Source organism: Chlamydotis macqueenii, chromosome 1 (genome assembly GCF_036417535.1).
Source record: "Chlamydotis macqueenii isolate bChlMac1 chromosome 1, bChlMac1.mat, whole genome shotgun sequence".
Classification (NCBI taxonomy): Eukaryota; Metazoa; Chordata; class Aves; order Otidiformes; family Otididae; genus Chlamydotis; species Chlamydotis macqueenii.
This window is the reverse complement of record NC_141556.1, coordinates 153,021,041-153,035,602: the sequence shown is the minus strand read 5'-3', so window position 1 is coordinate 153,035,602 and position 14,562 is coordinate 153,021,041. Positions and strand designations below refer to the sequence as shown.

Genomic DNA, 14,562 nt, shown 5'->3' with positions numbered 1-14,562 from the left:
TAGAAAAATTTAAAGAGAACTGCATATGTGTTTCTGGGGTTTTTAAAGAGTTTGGCTGAAGGAAACTACATTGAAGTTGTCTTTTGTTGGCTGAAGATGTATAGGTACATAAGTAATATTGTTTTGGGACAAAAAAAGATTATGAGGAAGCAAGAGGGCAAAAAATGTTTTTGTGTTGAACACCACATTTTATGCTTGCTATTTCACATATATAAAAATGAGAAGGTGTTTACACTGAGCAAATATACAAGCTTTACAAACATAGATGGCACTTACTTAACATGTTTTCCCTTGCTTGTGTTTAAGTAGTGTTCACGTTCCTTGAACCATCAACCTTATATTCATTACAGCACAGTGACCCAACAATATTAAAAGGAGAGTTGGAAAAGTCCCTCTTCTCTCTTTCCATTTATCGCTTTCCTCATTCCCTTTCTCCATCCATTCCAGCCTTGTTCACAGCCTGCTAATTAAAGCTCTCCCAGTGGTAGGTACGTGTTTGATTTTCTCCATCAGAAAAGTGCAACTAGGTTTCCCATTTCCTAAGACACTGTGGTGACTGCTATGGTATTGTGTGCACGGAATTGGACAGAGTGAAACTGCTCTGCTCAATCCTCATCTACCCCATCATCTTCTCCAGCTCTATGTTAAAAATAAAGGGGCTGTAACCACATTCTCCAGTAGGCCAGGCTCCATGAGCTAGACGTACTCATATGGGTCCCCTTGGAGATACCTGAGCTGGTAAATAAGAGGGCAGACAGTGAATTTCAGATATTCCTGTGTTGTGGACTGCTTTGTCCTGATCTCCGCAAGGCAGATCTGCTCTAGAGATGCCTAGCTCTGAACACTGTGGACCTAAGCGGATCTATGCCACTCGCCCACAGAGCTGGGGGTCTGTCTCGAGCCCGTCATGGGTGGTAGTTTCTGCCTGATTTTCAGATCCCAGAGCAAGTTGGCTGGAACCCACATGGCTGGGGTGACATATGCTTGTATGAGTGACCAGAAGCAGGAAGAAGGTAAGGACAGTGAGTTTTGGTGCCTCCAGGATGAAGTGGAAGCTTTGTAGAGGAGTCTTAATCCTCAAATCCAACCCTCCTCCTTTAGACTGGAGGTGTCAGAGATAACTTATGACATTTGCTGATTAAAGAACACACCTCTGAGAACATAATAATACTTAAATTGACTAAGTAACACATCACTGTTGTTAGTAATATTAAATCACAACTACATCACTGCAAGAAACACTGAATTACAATTCTATTGCTTGTTGTTAGTATTACAAAATTACAAAATTAGCATACAAAATTACTGTAAAGAAGTCTTGTAAGTCGCACAGCAGGGCTATTGAGTTGCAGTTCTATTGCCTTTCCTCCTGCAATTGGTGCTCAGGTGTGTGCCTGTCCTTCCTTGCAAGTGTATCCCTTCTTACTCCACCCTCCCACAGCGAGTCTTTCAGGGACATGCCTGGTGGAGAGACCTGTGGAGTCTCCCAGGGAGGGTCCCAGTGGGCCTGTGCCTGCAGCTCAGCATCACCACTGTTTGCAGGTGTCCATGCTCTTGCTCCTAGCATATCCTCACCATCTTCGTTCTTCATCTAACTGGATGCCCTGTTCCTCTTTTTCTTTCTTTTCCAACTTTTTACCACCTGTGCACCTCCTTTTCTCTGCCTATACTCCTCCCCAATAAACAACCTACTACTATTTAGTTTTTCCTCATCAATAAACAACCTACTCCTATTTAGTTTTTCCTCATCAGTCCCGATTTTGTTATACTCAAAAGTTGCCATAGTTTCTGATACTATTACCTAGGCAATTTTGGCTCAACTCAGTTACCATTACAGATGGCTAAATTTGGAGCCTTGCTCCAAATGCTGCACTCTGACCCAGTGGCTCATGTTGGTTACCTTTCATTTATGTTTCATATTTTTGGACCGAAATATCATACTTTAGCCTTGACTCTCCAACCTCGTTCTAATTAAGCAATATTTCGCCTTATGCACAGAGAGCTTGCATACCAGTGCAATGGTATAGCCTGTTTTGTGTTTGCATCATGTATCTGCTCTTAAATAGTTTTTCTCATACTCAGTGTTCCCATCAGAGGCCATAGCTAGCTTTAAGGATGAGATTTGGACACTCAGCATAGGATTCACCTCACCTGAAGCTGTACATCTGCACTGTAGACACATCTCAACCACTAATCCTAGGCTACCTTTCCCTCACACTTCTAGGATGAGATTTAGCTCAGATATATGAAATAGACCTGATGAGATTCTCTGGATGGTCTATAATAGGAACGAAATGTTGTGCCTATATTGCAGAAATCTTCAATTAGATTATATAAACCCCATTTCTAGACTCTGCCTAGCCACTGTACTTTTTAGAGATTAGTGGAATTTGTGATCATCTAAAACATGAGCAAGACCTGAACTGATTTCTCTGCAGACAACTTCAGAATTGGGGGCTATTACCAGTCTTCCAGCTTGTTTGCACACATCCTAGAATACCGTTCTGCTGCTAACATATTTTTCACCATTTAACTGCATATTGAGCAAATCAGGAGATTCATCTTCATGTCCTTAGATTTCTACAGGGTATGAATGTCTGCATGTGATCTAGTCACATCCACCTACCTTTAAGAGACAGCAGTAGGCAATTTCTGAGAGAGATGCAGTTGATCAGTTTAGATGCCAGTATCAGGATGGATGAGTTGTATGCTAAGACTGACTGTTCTCCTCACTGACCAAAAAGGTAGTCTAGGCACCTGTCTCAGGTCAAAACAGCTACATCGGGTTGTCACCGTTGTGTTATGTTCTCAGAAATCTGTTTTTCTCAGGACGTAAATAGTTGTGGTACTTTAAAACTACCTTGTCCGTCACTAAATGTTAAACTAGGCTTTTTGCATTCTAATTATTGATTGATACATGTCCATTTGATTTGTCTTCATCTTAATTGTATGCCCATGTGTACAATTTTTTTTGACAAACTTTTACAAAGATCCTTAACAGATTTATTTTTTAACATTAACAAACTTTTAAATCATAATCTTTCATACTGTAACTTTCTGATAATGTCAGATGAAATGACAGTGCAATGATCTGCCTTCAAGAAGTTATAAACATTCCTAGATAATAAAGCAGAAAATACTACATGTGACTAAAAGCTCCCAGAGTCATCCCACTAGCAGTCAAAAAGTGAAGAAGTGGAAATTAGGCAATAAGGAGAGCCCAAGTGTAATCCAAAACAGATATGGTAATGCTGGTCTCAAGTGTTTTCCTGTTATGTTCTCTACCTTGAGAGAATCTTCCAGATTTTTCTCTTCATTATCTAAAGAATCTATGTGCATAAAAGGACATAAAATGAGAATTTTTTTTTAAAAAAGCTTCCTAAAATTGTGGAAGAAAACAATTGTGTCCCCACATTAGCTGCTGGTATTGTTCAAGCATGCAAATTAAAATGTTGGATGGTGGATAGTACACAAACAATAGACCTTGAACTTATTCCAGTTGAAATAAGTATTAGCAGCCTCCTTTTTTTTTTTTCACAAGTGCACAAATATCGTGCCATAGTTCTGATTCATACTCTGTTTTCTTCTCAGCAACAGTTTACCAAATTTAGCTTTGTTCTGTTAATTAAGAAAGAAATAAACTTACTGTTCTCCTTGCTGTTTTCTCAGTAGGCATAATTGAAAACTCACATGATAAAATCTGTCAGTCTGTTACTGTTAGGCTGGGATATACTGTTATTTACAGCTCCAACCAAAACAGCTCTCTAAACTTTCAGAGTTGATTCTTATTGATGGCTGCAGTACTGAGTACACTGCTCCTTAATGAAGACCTGGATCCTGCAGAGGAATATGTTCACACAGGCTGTACATCTCCATGGTGTCCATAAAAATTAATAGAACCATTCTTAATTTCCAAAAAGGAATTGAGGGAGAAACTCTGTGAAATGAAGAATACTGAGCCAAAGATGCACATTTCATCTGCAAATAGCTTAATAAGAAAAAACCACAGAGGTAGTGTGTTTGTGACCATCCAGACATTTAACTAAAAGATGGACCAACCTGAGCAAGCTGCCAGAGTTTATAAAACCATCTTGACTTATTATTTCCTCTAAACAATAGCCTAAACAAAAAGCAGAGTTCATAACATGATGTGGAATACTGTTACATCCATGAAAACAATTTCCTGAATCGAACACCCAGCCTTTAAATAGCGTGGGGCATGGTTTCAGTTCTGTGGACTTCTTTTATCAGTATGAAAAGCCTACTTGTCTCATTAGAAGTGAAAATTAAATATAAAGCTGAAAAGTATTTTGATATATTATAGGAACCTGTTTTGGGAACTTTGTATAAATGCTTGCAATAAGATTGAGAGCCTGTTGTACAAATATGACCAAAAGAGGACTTGGGCAATGCCTGGTACCTGCTCCATACCTTATGTTCATTTGGCTCCGAGGGAGGAACCCACAGCCTGGAGCTGTGTTTTCAGGTTTTCGGTAGTGTAATGGCAGAAGTGGATACCTAAGAAATGTGACTCAACAACCCCAGGTGTTGAGTGGGGAATTGCTTAGAGCTACAGGAAAAATGCTAAGCATGGCAGTCTTGATCCCTCTCTTGGTTTTGCTCCTTAAGTCAAGGCTAGAGTCAGGGACAGCAGCATCACTGCCTTTGTAAGCAACATTAGAGCAATTCAGAGCACCCATCTTGTTCTGGGGGCTTATTTATACCCCTGTCACCTCCCTTCCAAGAGATGATGTGCTCAAGCTATGAAGGAGGCAGGAAGGGTGAAGGGACCATTTGCCCCTGCCACAGTGTAACGAAGGATTCAGGGTTCTTCCAGCCAGGAGGGGAGCAAGCCACATGGAGCCTGACTCTGTGCCCTACAGTTGGGGTGCTTTGAGGTTTTGTCTAAGCAGCAGTGCATGTGAAAATTAGCAACTGCCCTGAATGAGAGGCTGTGACTCCAAGACATCCTTCCTGTAGCCTCTAGACTTCAGTCCTTCTCTCTTTTTCTTCTGCTTCTATTAATTATTTGCTGTGGGACAAACCAGGTTCAGAAACAGCGACGAGAAATCCCTTCCTCCTTTCGCAGATTACTTACTAGGCTGCTGGGCTCTTCCAGGGGTTCAAAACCCTGGGCTTAGGTGGGCCACAGGCTGATCGTCACAGTATTCCTGATTATTAAGTTACAGCTCTAAAAGTCACACCACAGCACGCACAGCATCTCTGCTGTTCAGGTTTCTGAACGAGAGTGACTGTGGCTGCTGCATTTCGTGCAGGCAGCGTGTGCTAGGTGTAATCTGAGCTGGCCTGCCTGTTAAAGTCCATCCAAGGATTTGCATTGAGTGATCTATGTTTTGTGATCCATATATTTGCCACCCAGGCCAAGGTGGTTCTGGACAAGCTGGACAAATGTAACTGCAGCCATCTGTTTAATCTACATCTAAATTCTGGGTCATAGTGGTTACTTGCTAGCAAGTTTTAGGTGCCACCAGAATAGACAGCCGTTGAAGAGGAGAGGGGCAGGAGTTTGGCTTATGATTTTGAATATGATACTTTCGTCTTCCTTTATGTCCACCCATAAATATTTTAAAATATAGCAACGATTTAGAGCACGCATAGAAGGATGTACTGCTTTGTGACCTAGGACTTAGTCCATGTCCATGAAGAATCCAAGCAGCTGCACTTCTGTGATATGATATCTGTTGCATATGTCAAAAAGATGTGTGAGATACTGCTCAGCATGAAGCTGCAATATTTTGAAAATGTGGAGGGAAGTTAATAGAGTAGCATTATATTTCTTGATGCTGATCTCCAAGAACTGGAAAGCCACTCATGGCTGCTTCTAAGCACAGATTAAAGAGGTTGCAACTGGAAGTTATAAATCTGATCCTGGTCTTTGCTTGGGCAAGTTCCAGCAAGTCTGCTAATCAAAGCTTATTGTGCTGTGCCAGGTATTGTAGCTGATGCCTTTTAATTTTCATTTCATGTGTGTTCTGGTTTGCAGGGTGGAAAGACTTACACAGGACCATGTGGAGGAAGAGACTGCAGTGGAGGATGTCAGTGTTTCCCTGAAAAAGGAAGCCGTGTAAGTAACATTTTTTCCTGTAAAATGTTCTTGATGGTACTTGTTCAATGCTGTTTGCTATAGGTGGACTTGTGTCAGACTGCTAAGAGTATGCAAACAAGTATTCTTTTTCAGGAAAAAGTTATTGTTGTTTCATCTTACTTCTCAGGAGCTTATAGATTTGAAGAAATCCTTTGTTATGAAATATAGCAGGTTCTTCGCTCAAAGATCAGGGCCAAGGGACCCCATGGCCATGACAAGCTGATCGGATCAGAATTTTAAGGTCACTATGTGCCAGAACACCAATGAATTGTGTGAAAGTGCTAAATGAATATGGACAGAATCACTCAGTAATGTTCTTGAAGTCTTTCTAATGAAATGGTGTCTAATTAAAATATATCTCATGCATGTGATTTCCATTAAAGTAGAAGGCATCCAGGCCTGCAAAACCTGAAATCGCTGCTGGAAGGGAACTACTTAGGACTTCTGGCATTAGGTTGTTGCTGATCATCTGTTCTTTGTTGTGGGGACTAGTGAGGAACGAGACAAAGGAAAGGAGATGGGGTGGAGGGGATTAGCCACCTGCCACAAGAGCTCTGAGAAATAGGGCAGTTCCTATCCTGTATGGCTTGGAGCCCTGGCTGGCAGACTCCTTCTGTACAGCTTGGTCTTCTGCAGCTGAGACGGTGACTCAGCCTTTTCCATCCACCCATCTCTAAGAATAGGTCAAGCAGGAGATGTGGTGGCAGGTCATATGCTCGTTCTGCTATCACAAATCTTGTAAGATTTTTTACTTCTCTGCCTTCTCTGCACTCAGCAGGCTGTCAGTTCCCATTCCCATTGCATTCCTCAAGCTTGACTCCATGTCTGAGTGGAGGAAGAGGTGGTAGGAAAGTCACAGTGTAGGTGGGAGGTAAGGATCACACTTGCTGACTGCAGAAGTCCTGATGTCTCCGTGGAAGTCAGATGATCCTGGGGTTACCATGCCATGAGGACTGTGATGGTTATACTCCCATCCCTTGGCCGTGATCAGCTCACAGTCTGCTTTCCATCATTACAATAGCCTAATGTCAAACTGATGAAGCTGAGGACAAACAAGGCCTCCCCTGAGACGCAGCTTCCGATGGGGCTCCCTCCAGCTTTTACTGCCTTACCCTCATCATCCAGCACATTAAATTTGGCGAGCGCCTCCCACCACTTCCTTCCAAAGATACAGAAAGACAAAAACTGATGCCATTTAAAGTGGCTTCACGTATGAAGCCATGTCTTTTTTCAGTGTCATTTTGTTGTTGTTGTTTTAAAAGCAAAGCGTGGATGTACTTGTTCTCTACTAGAGTTCATGAAAATAGGGATCAGTTGAAAAACGACCAACTTTTGTGACTGAAGTTTTTTTCACATTCCTTGTTTACTGAATAACCCTTAACTTCAAGTTGCCACATCTGCAAGAGAAAAGACATAGCTGAACAAAAGTAATTGCATAGGTCAGAAAAGCTGAAAATGTTAAAATACCAGAGTAGAGAACCAGTCAGGTGCCACTGATGAGAAGCTCCCTGTGAGTTGCTTAGTATCTAGATTGGGAGATAAGGGCAGATTTTATGTACTCGCTCACCACTCTCACTCTTTGATTTATCTCATGGAAGTAACCGTAGTAACTAATCACCCTAGTCTCTCTTTAAAAGAAAGAGAAAAGGAGGATGTTACAAAACCTAAATTATATTTTGCTACTGTAGTTAATTGTGCAAGACGTGAAGGAGTATCGGGGAAAGTGATTTAAAGAATTTTATAACACTTCAAAAATTGTATTTTAACTCTCAGAAATTATATACCTCATTCTGAGTCAGCATCCACTGCATGTGTTTTGTGTCTGCTGGTCTCTTCGGATGTCACAACCTCTGTTAAACATCTGGTTTAAGGAACAAGATTTGCCTTTAGAGATTAGTCAAATTTGGCATAGCTTCTGGTCTCATGCTAATCCTCAATGGGAGTATTTATTTTCACAAAACCTCTGTATAATCTGGCACAACACACATTTTCTGTTCGAGGTGACTCATTACATGCATAATAGACATATTGCGTGTTTGCACTTGTAAGAGTGCCTGAAGGAGTCTGTTAGAGCCTGCTTCTGCAATGACTCTCCATCTCGGGTGCAACAGAGCTGTCGCTCGCAAGGCAGCTGGAACTCAGGTGGGAACAGCGCTGCGAGGGTCTGCAGCCAGCTGTCAGCCCTGCCATCCCCTGGAAAGTCACCTGTTCATGACAGGTCTCTCAAAACCAGGCAAACAAAAGCACTTTCTTTGCATTGCTGCTGCTGAATGCATATCAGAAGCTGTTGAATGAAGTAAATTTGTTGGAGTGGTAAATACAATTGCAAACTAAGAAATCAGAAAAGGTCTGAAGAAAAGCCTACTTTTGGTTTATATGTGATTCTACTTCATTTTCTGCCATTGCTTCAGTTACAGTCTTAAGGTACAGCATTTAAATAAAGATGCTTCACTTGATTTGTTGCCTTAATCCAATGGCTTTTGCTTTAAAAAAAAAATGTTTTCTACAAAATATGCCCACTAATGTCTTCTGGGAGCTCTATGCTAGAGGCAGAGAGGCGCAGTCTGTCCAGATGTGTGGGGGTTCAGACAGGCTTTGGTGATTTGTGCCAGGCCTGCCTCCAGATGCAGAACAACTGGAAGCCCTGTGCTTCTGTCTACTGCTTTTGGTTCGGGAGTGATAACATTAGGCACGAAAGCATAGGGAAGTTGAATCATGTTTAATAGAGACACTTTCTAGGGACAAAGGGCCATCTAGAACAAATTTGTGCCTGCACCTAGCAGGCCTGCCAGGAATAGGTATGTGTTTTTAGTTTTTCCTCTACCTTTTTTGCCTGGGCTTGGCCCTGCAATTTTTTCCTGGGCTCAGACACAGCTTGATGAAATGCAGTAGGAAGAGGAAAATGAAACAGCAGAAACTTCATCTACCTGCTGTGGCGATGGGGGAGCTGCTGCGGCAAGGCAAAGGCAGCTAACCTGCAACCTTCCACTTCTCATCAGAGCTGCTTGCGGGAATCCGAAGAGACCTGCAAAAGGCACTTTCTACATCATTCCCAGGAGGAAAACTGGTCGAATTCAAATGTTCATAGAATCATAGGATATTGCTAATAACCACGTTTACAATTCACAGCAAATGCTGAGCTGTTGCTCAGAGAAGTTTCTCTAAAGGAATGTCTTTCTTGGGCCATACACGATCCCCTTGAAGTTCCCACCGACTGTCTCCCTTTTGAGTATGCATCTCCGGAGAAAAAAAAGTAAAGGGAACTTCTTCCATAAGCTGGGTTTTTTCTGCTATCTGATGGCATGCTAGTCTTTGTTCTCCTTCACTGCAGCCTAGTTATTTTACTTTAAACCTAGGTGTGTATTTACTGTTAGCTGGATATGAATATCCAGTCTATCTAACCATACCTCATGACTAACCAGGTGCTTGGTGCTGGGGCTGCAGGAGCCAAATTCAGGGACCAGCCTCACCCTCATCTCCCCTCCTCACAGCTGGCAAAAAGCTCAGGCAAGTTCCAGCGAGAATCAAAGCTCCTGCAGGAGCATCCAGATCCACACAAAAAGAAACAACGGTATAAGCCTCAGTTGAGGGCACCAGGTGAAAAGGGAGAGGAAAGATAAGACAGCCATCTTCTCCCTAAGATGAGACAGACTCAGCTTCTTATTGTCTCCTAAGACAACTTTTCCTAAGTTGTTCTCATAGGACTTGTCTTAGGACAACAGACTTACCTTCTCATTTTCTCGTGTGGAGAAAACACTATAAGGAGTACCCAGGTGTCTGGATGAGAAAGAAAGGAGAAAAAGCAAGCCATTATATTGTATTGAAACTCTGTTTTGAATTAAATGGAGGCCCTGGACTAAAGGGAAAAAAAAAAACAGAGGAAAAACTTCGGTTTCTTCCTTTTTCCTTTAGATTTTTATTGCAGCTACTAAAATTTTGAGATTTATAGTTCTTTGCAAGCCATAGATTGAGCAGAGTACAATATATGTACCTTTAAAATTTGTTAAACATCAATGCACTTATGTAGGAAACGATAACTCCTTTCAGTACAGTAGCCAACTGTTTGACCTATTGAAGTTCATAATCAGCCTCACTTCATAATCAACCTATAAGGCTTTGCAGAAAGTGGAAGTGAATAGAAATCTTTTTGATCTTTCTATAGAGTGAGAAAATGCACTCCATTGAAATCTCACTTTGTACTTTCTGTCTGAGTCAAGCATCTAACAGTGCTCGAGCCAGTTAGCCATTGTTTTTGCAAGAGGCTGGAATAATGGGAACTGTGACATGAAAAGAAAGCTTCATGTCCCTCCATAAAGGCTACTTTTTGGGAATGCCTAAACATTCTTTTTAAACCAAGACTGTCTACTTTTGAGTGCTACACAGTTGTGAAATCTAGAGTCTGGTCTTTACTTAAAACAATTTTCCATGCAAGTTTAAATCTTAACACATGGACTAGATCTAGCAGATGTTTTTCTCTGTAATTAAAAAGAAATCAACAAAACACAACACTTAGTTCTTCTGAAGTAAATTCCATTCTTGTATCTTAGGGAAATGCTTAAATACAATGCAATCATTTTATTAACTGTTAGTGTAATTATGTTTAAATACAATGCAATAATTTTATTAACTGTTAGTGTAATTCTTGAGCATCACAATTAACTGTCTTCTAAGCTGGTATAATGGCAGTAGCTCCTTCGTAACTCTTGGTGAGTGTAAGTTGATATATCTGATGAAATCTGATATTTTACTCTGTTTTTACAAAATAAGAACATAAGAAGTGTCTTCTCAAATTAAACCAATAATTCATCTAGGCCACTACTCTGTTCCCAGCAGTGGTGGTAGGAGATGGTTATTTACAGGGAGCACAGAGGTCTGGCAACTTTCTGCGCTCCATTTCCCTTGTAGCCAAGATCCTTGGCTATGTTTATATGTTCCTTCATTATCCGTGTTTCTCCCTAAATTTTTCTAATCCTTTTTTGAAGCTGCTGTAACTGTGTGTCTTCACAGCCTCCTGTGATGCCAAGGACTTCACTATTCAAGTGATATAAAATTACTGTCCAACCTGTTCTAGGCCAATCTCCCTCTGGTTCCATCAAGTCAAGCCTTTTTCTAGTACTGTAAGATTCGGGAAGGAGCAATTCTGTGTTTAGCTTATTCACTGCTTCCCTGGTTTTGTAAAGCTCAGTCATATTCCGTCTCTGCTTTCTCCTGTCCAAAAGGAAGAGTTGCAGCCTTTTAAGGTTCTGTTTTGAAGGCAAGACTCCAATCTTTAGTCCCTTTATTCTTCTCTCTCTTCTGTGAGAGACCAGAACTGCACACAGCACACAGGATTATGGGTACACCAAGGTCTTACTTAGCAGCAAATTGAGACCCTCTGTTTTCTTCTCAATACCGTTCCTGATGCTCCCCAACACTGAAACCTATCTGCCCACCCAATTTGGTGGGGTCCTTCTGGATCTCCCAACATGGGAGATCACCAGATCTCCCCATGTCCCATCACCAGGATGGTATTTAACAATCTGAGAGAGGTTAGTATCATCTATAGATTTGGATGTTTCATGGTTCAGTCCCTTCTCTAGATCACTGTTGAAGTCTACTAAAATCAGTACCAGCACCCGTGTCTGAGAGGAATGACTGCTGTTGTGTCTCCATTTTGAAATGTGACCATCAAGCACTACTATTTTCTTCCTATTCTTTAACAGCCTTCAGTCCATAAGAGCACCTCTCTTCCAACCCCAAGGGAATTTATTTTTTAAAGCTTTGATGAAGTATTTTGTCAAAACCATTTTGAAAATTCAAATATATTATGATCACTGGGCCTCCTTTACCATGTCTATCCTTGTGCTCAGTTATCGTATTATTTAAGGTAGACTACTGCCTGGCCAAGCAGGAAAGTCAGACAAACTGTCCTACATTTCACAGGATCTCCTCTTGAGCCTCTTTTCCACTTGGGAGCTTGTTGGCACCGGCCCGCTGGTGCAGTGGCAGTTTGTAATTATGGGTTACACACCTTGGCCAGCAGTTCTGCAGTTTCGTACTTGAGTTCCTTTGGAAGTCCCAGGTGAATGTCACCCACTCCTGTTCACTTAGTAATGCCTGCCTTATCTATTTTGTCTACTACTCCTTTATATTTACCTGAAATTAATCTAGCTTAAAGAATAGCTTGGATTTGGAACCTTCTCAAACAGCTTCAGCAGTAAAGACCTATGCAAAGAAGTCACTATGTTTCTCAGCTATGGCCCTATCATCCCTGAGTGCCCCTTATAAGCCTTTGGCATCATGTGGTATTGCTATTTCTTTTGATGGCTTCTTGCTTTTCTTTAAACAACTTTTTACCTTTGGCTTGATAATCTCCTGCGAAATTTTTGCATTCATTTTAGCCGTCGTAGTTGCCATTTATGCTTGATGTGGTTTTTATGGGCTTTCATTTCAGCAATTTTTTAAATGCTAACCTTTTTACCTACAATAGCTTCCTTAGCTTTTTTAATGAGCTGTGTAGGGTTTTTATTGAAGTGTTTTACTTTCTTTTTGAGATGTAACACATAGTTTACCAGGGCTTTTAATACAGTGTTTTTGAAAAGCCTCCAGGTTGCTTTAGGCTTCTTGCCTTTTTGACTGCTTTTTTAGATTTTTACTATTTTTGTGATTTTTATGTATTTCCTCTTCTTGAAATTGGATATCTGTGTGATGTATTTTTTTGGCTTACTCCATCCCCCTACAGCATTAAGTTCAGTTATATTGCAAAGCTCTTACAGAGCAGTTCTCCCGTTAGTACCTCTTGAAGCAGATCCTGTGCAGCGCTCGAGACTGAACCCAGAGCAGCATCCTTTCTTACAGGTCTCAGAGCTCACCATGCTAAGAAGAGGTCAGTTGCTGTCTCCAAAAATTTTATCTCCTTATCTCATCCAGATGAGTCGTTGTGCCTGACAGTACATCGGTAGTTGGAATTTGACAATATTGTACCTGACCTGGTTTTGCAGCTTCTCTGATTTTACTGAGTATTTCGTGAATGGTGTCTTTAACAGGGGAGTTCTAGATACAAACCAAGTCCTACCTTTCTGTTATTTCAACCCACGAGGATTCCTTAATGCTCCCTTCTGCCCTCAGTACTTTTTTTCTGTTACACTTTGATCTAGCCTTCACATGCTGTGCCACTGCCCTGGCTGTATCTCGTTTTCTATCACTCCTGTAAAGTAGGCAGCCTAGCAACTCTATATGACACTGAGTATACTCTTTTCACCAGTGTGAGAAGTCTGTTATATCAGGGTTGTCATTTGTTGCCAAATAGTGTAATTCCGTAATCCTGTTTTTTAGATCTCTAGCATTGCTGTAGAAGCACTTAGAAATTTTGCCCATTGTCTGTTGCAAGCACTAATCAAGTGGCATTGTAAATTGTGTTATTTACCTTTGCTATTTATTGCATTTGTGCTATTCATTTCCTCCCTTGCCTTTTCAGGAATGTATTGAAATTAGCCATGTTTCCCTCTCAGGTTCATTCAGTCTGAACCAGGTGCTCCACCATGGCTGTCAGTCTTCCTCCTGTTTCTAATTTAACTATCTCTCTGTAACCTTTTTAATTTTCAGTAATAGCAGCCTTGTTCCATTCTGATTGAAGTCCAGCCCATTCCTCCTGTGCAAGTTTCTCTCGTTCCAAGGAGTTTGCAAGGATGTCAGTCTCCCACACAGCAGCCTTGAGTTAACCCCCTAGGACATCCCTACTTGCCCACATCAGTGGTAGGTACAACATAGATTGTGACCACTGGTTCCTCCCTTCTACCAGACTAAATACCTATCTGGACATCTCGTGGGCTCTGCTACTATTGCACTCAGCAGGCCTTCCAGCCCTCTCAGCTGTTTCAAATCCAGCTTTCTTTGTCAGATAATCAAACCTCTCACTACCATCACCTGCTTTGTCCTCTCCTGGAAGATTCACTCTGCTCCAGAAGCATCCTCACGCCAAGTGGACATTATAATCAGTCAGAAGTTAGAGTTTATCAGAGATTTGATCCCTCATTCCAAGCTGATTATCCACCTTCCCTCGGACTGACATCCTCTGCATACATGTTAGTCAACATCAGGCGGTTTTTTTTATGGTGGTCATGTAAGCGTGGTCACAGCAAAGATGGGACTGCTCCACCACACCCTGGCAGGCTTTGCCTGTGGACCTGTTTCTCTCTAGCTCAGCCACTCATACCTCTAGAGAACCTGAAGTTCCTGGATTTCCAGGACTTCTGCTAGGACTAGGGCTGCACATCCTGGGTCAGCAATAACACCCTTGCACTCTCCCTGCAACAAACTGAGCGGTCACTGCATTGTTGCTCAGCTTCTACGTGCATCCTGAGCTTACAATATGTTAGCTCATCAAAGTTTATGTTGCTATAACTCCACTTTTGAGAGGTGAGTGGGATCACTTTTCCCTTTCCCTGCTCCACCCATGTTAAACTAAGTAGCAGCAA

General features: G+C 41.5%; 1 protein-coding gene across 2 annotated transcripts in view; it reads left to right on the top strand.

The window, feature by feature from the left end:
* COL4A2 (collagen type IV alpha 2 chain) overlaps positions 1–14,562 on the top strand; it is a 145,413-nt gene that overhangs the window by 36,601 nt on the left and 94,250 nt on the right. For both annotated transcript variants that reach the window (XM_086770520.1, XM_086770512.1), the window contains exon 4: positions 6,005–6,085. In XM_086770520.1, the coding sequence (XP_086626646.1) occupies positions 6,005–6,085 (81 nt within the window). The remainder of the gene's footprint in view (positions 1–6,004; positions 6,086–14,562) is intronic.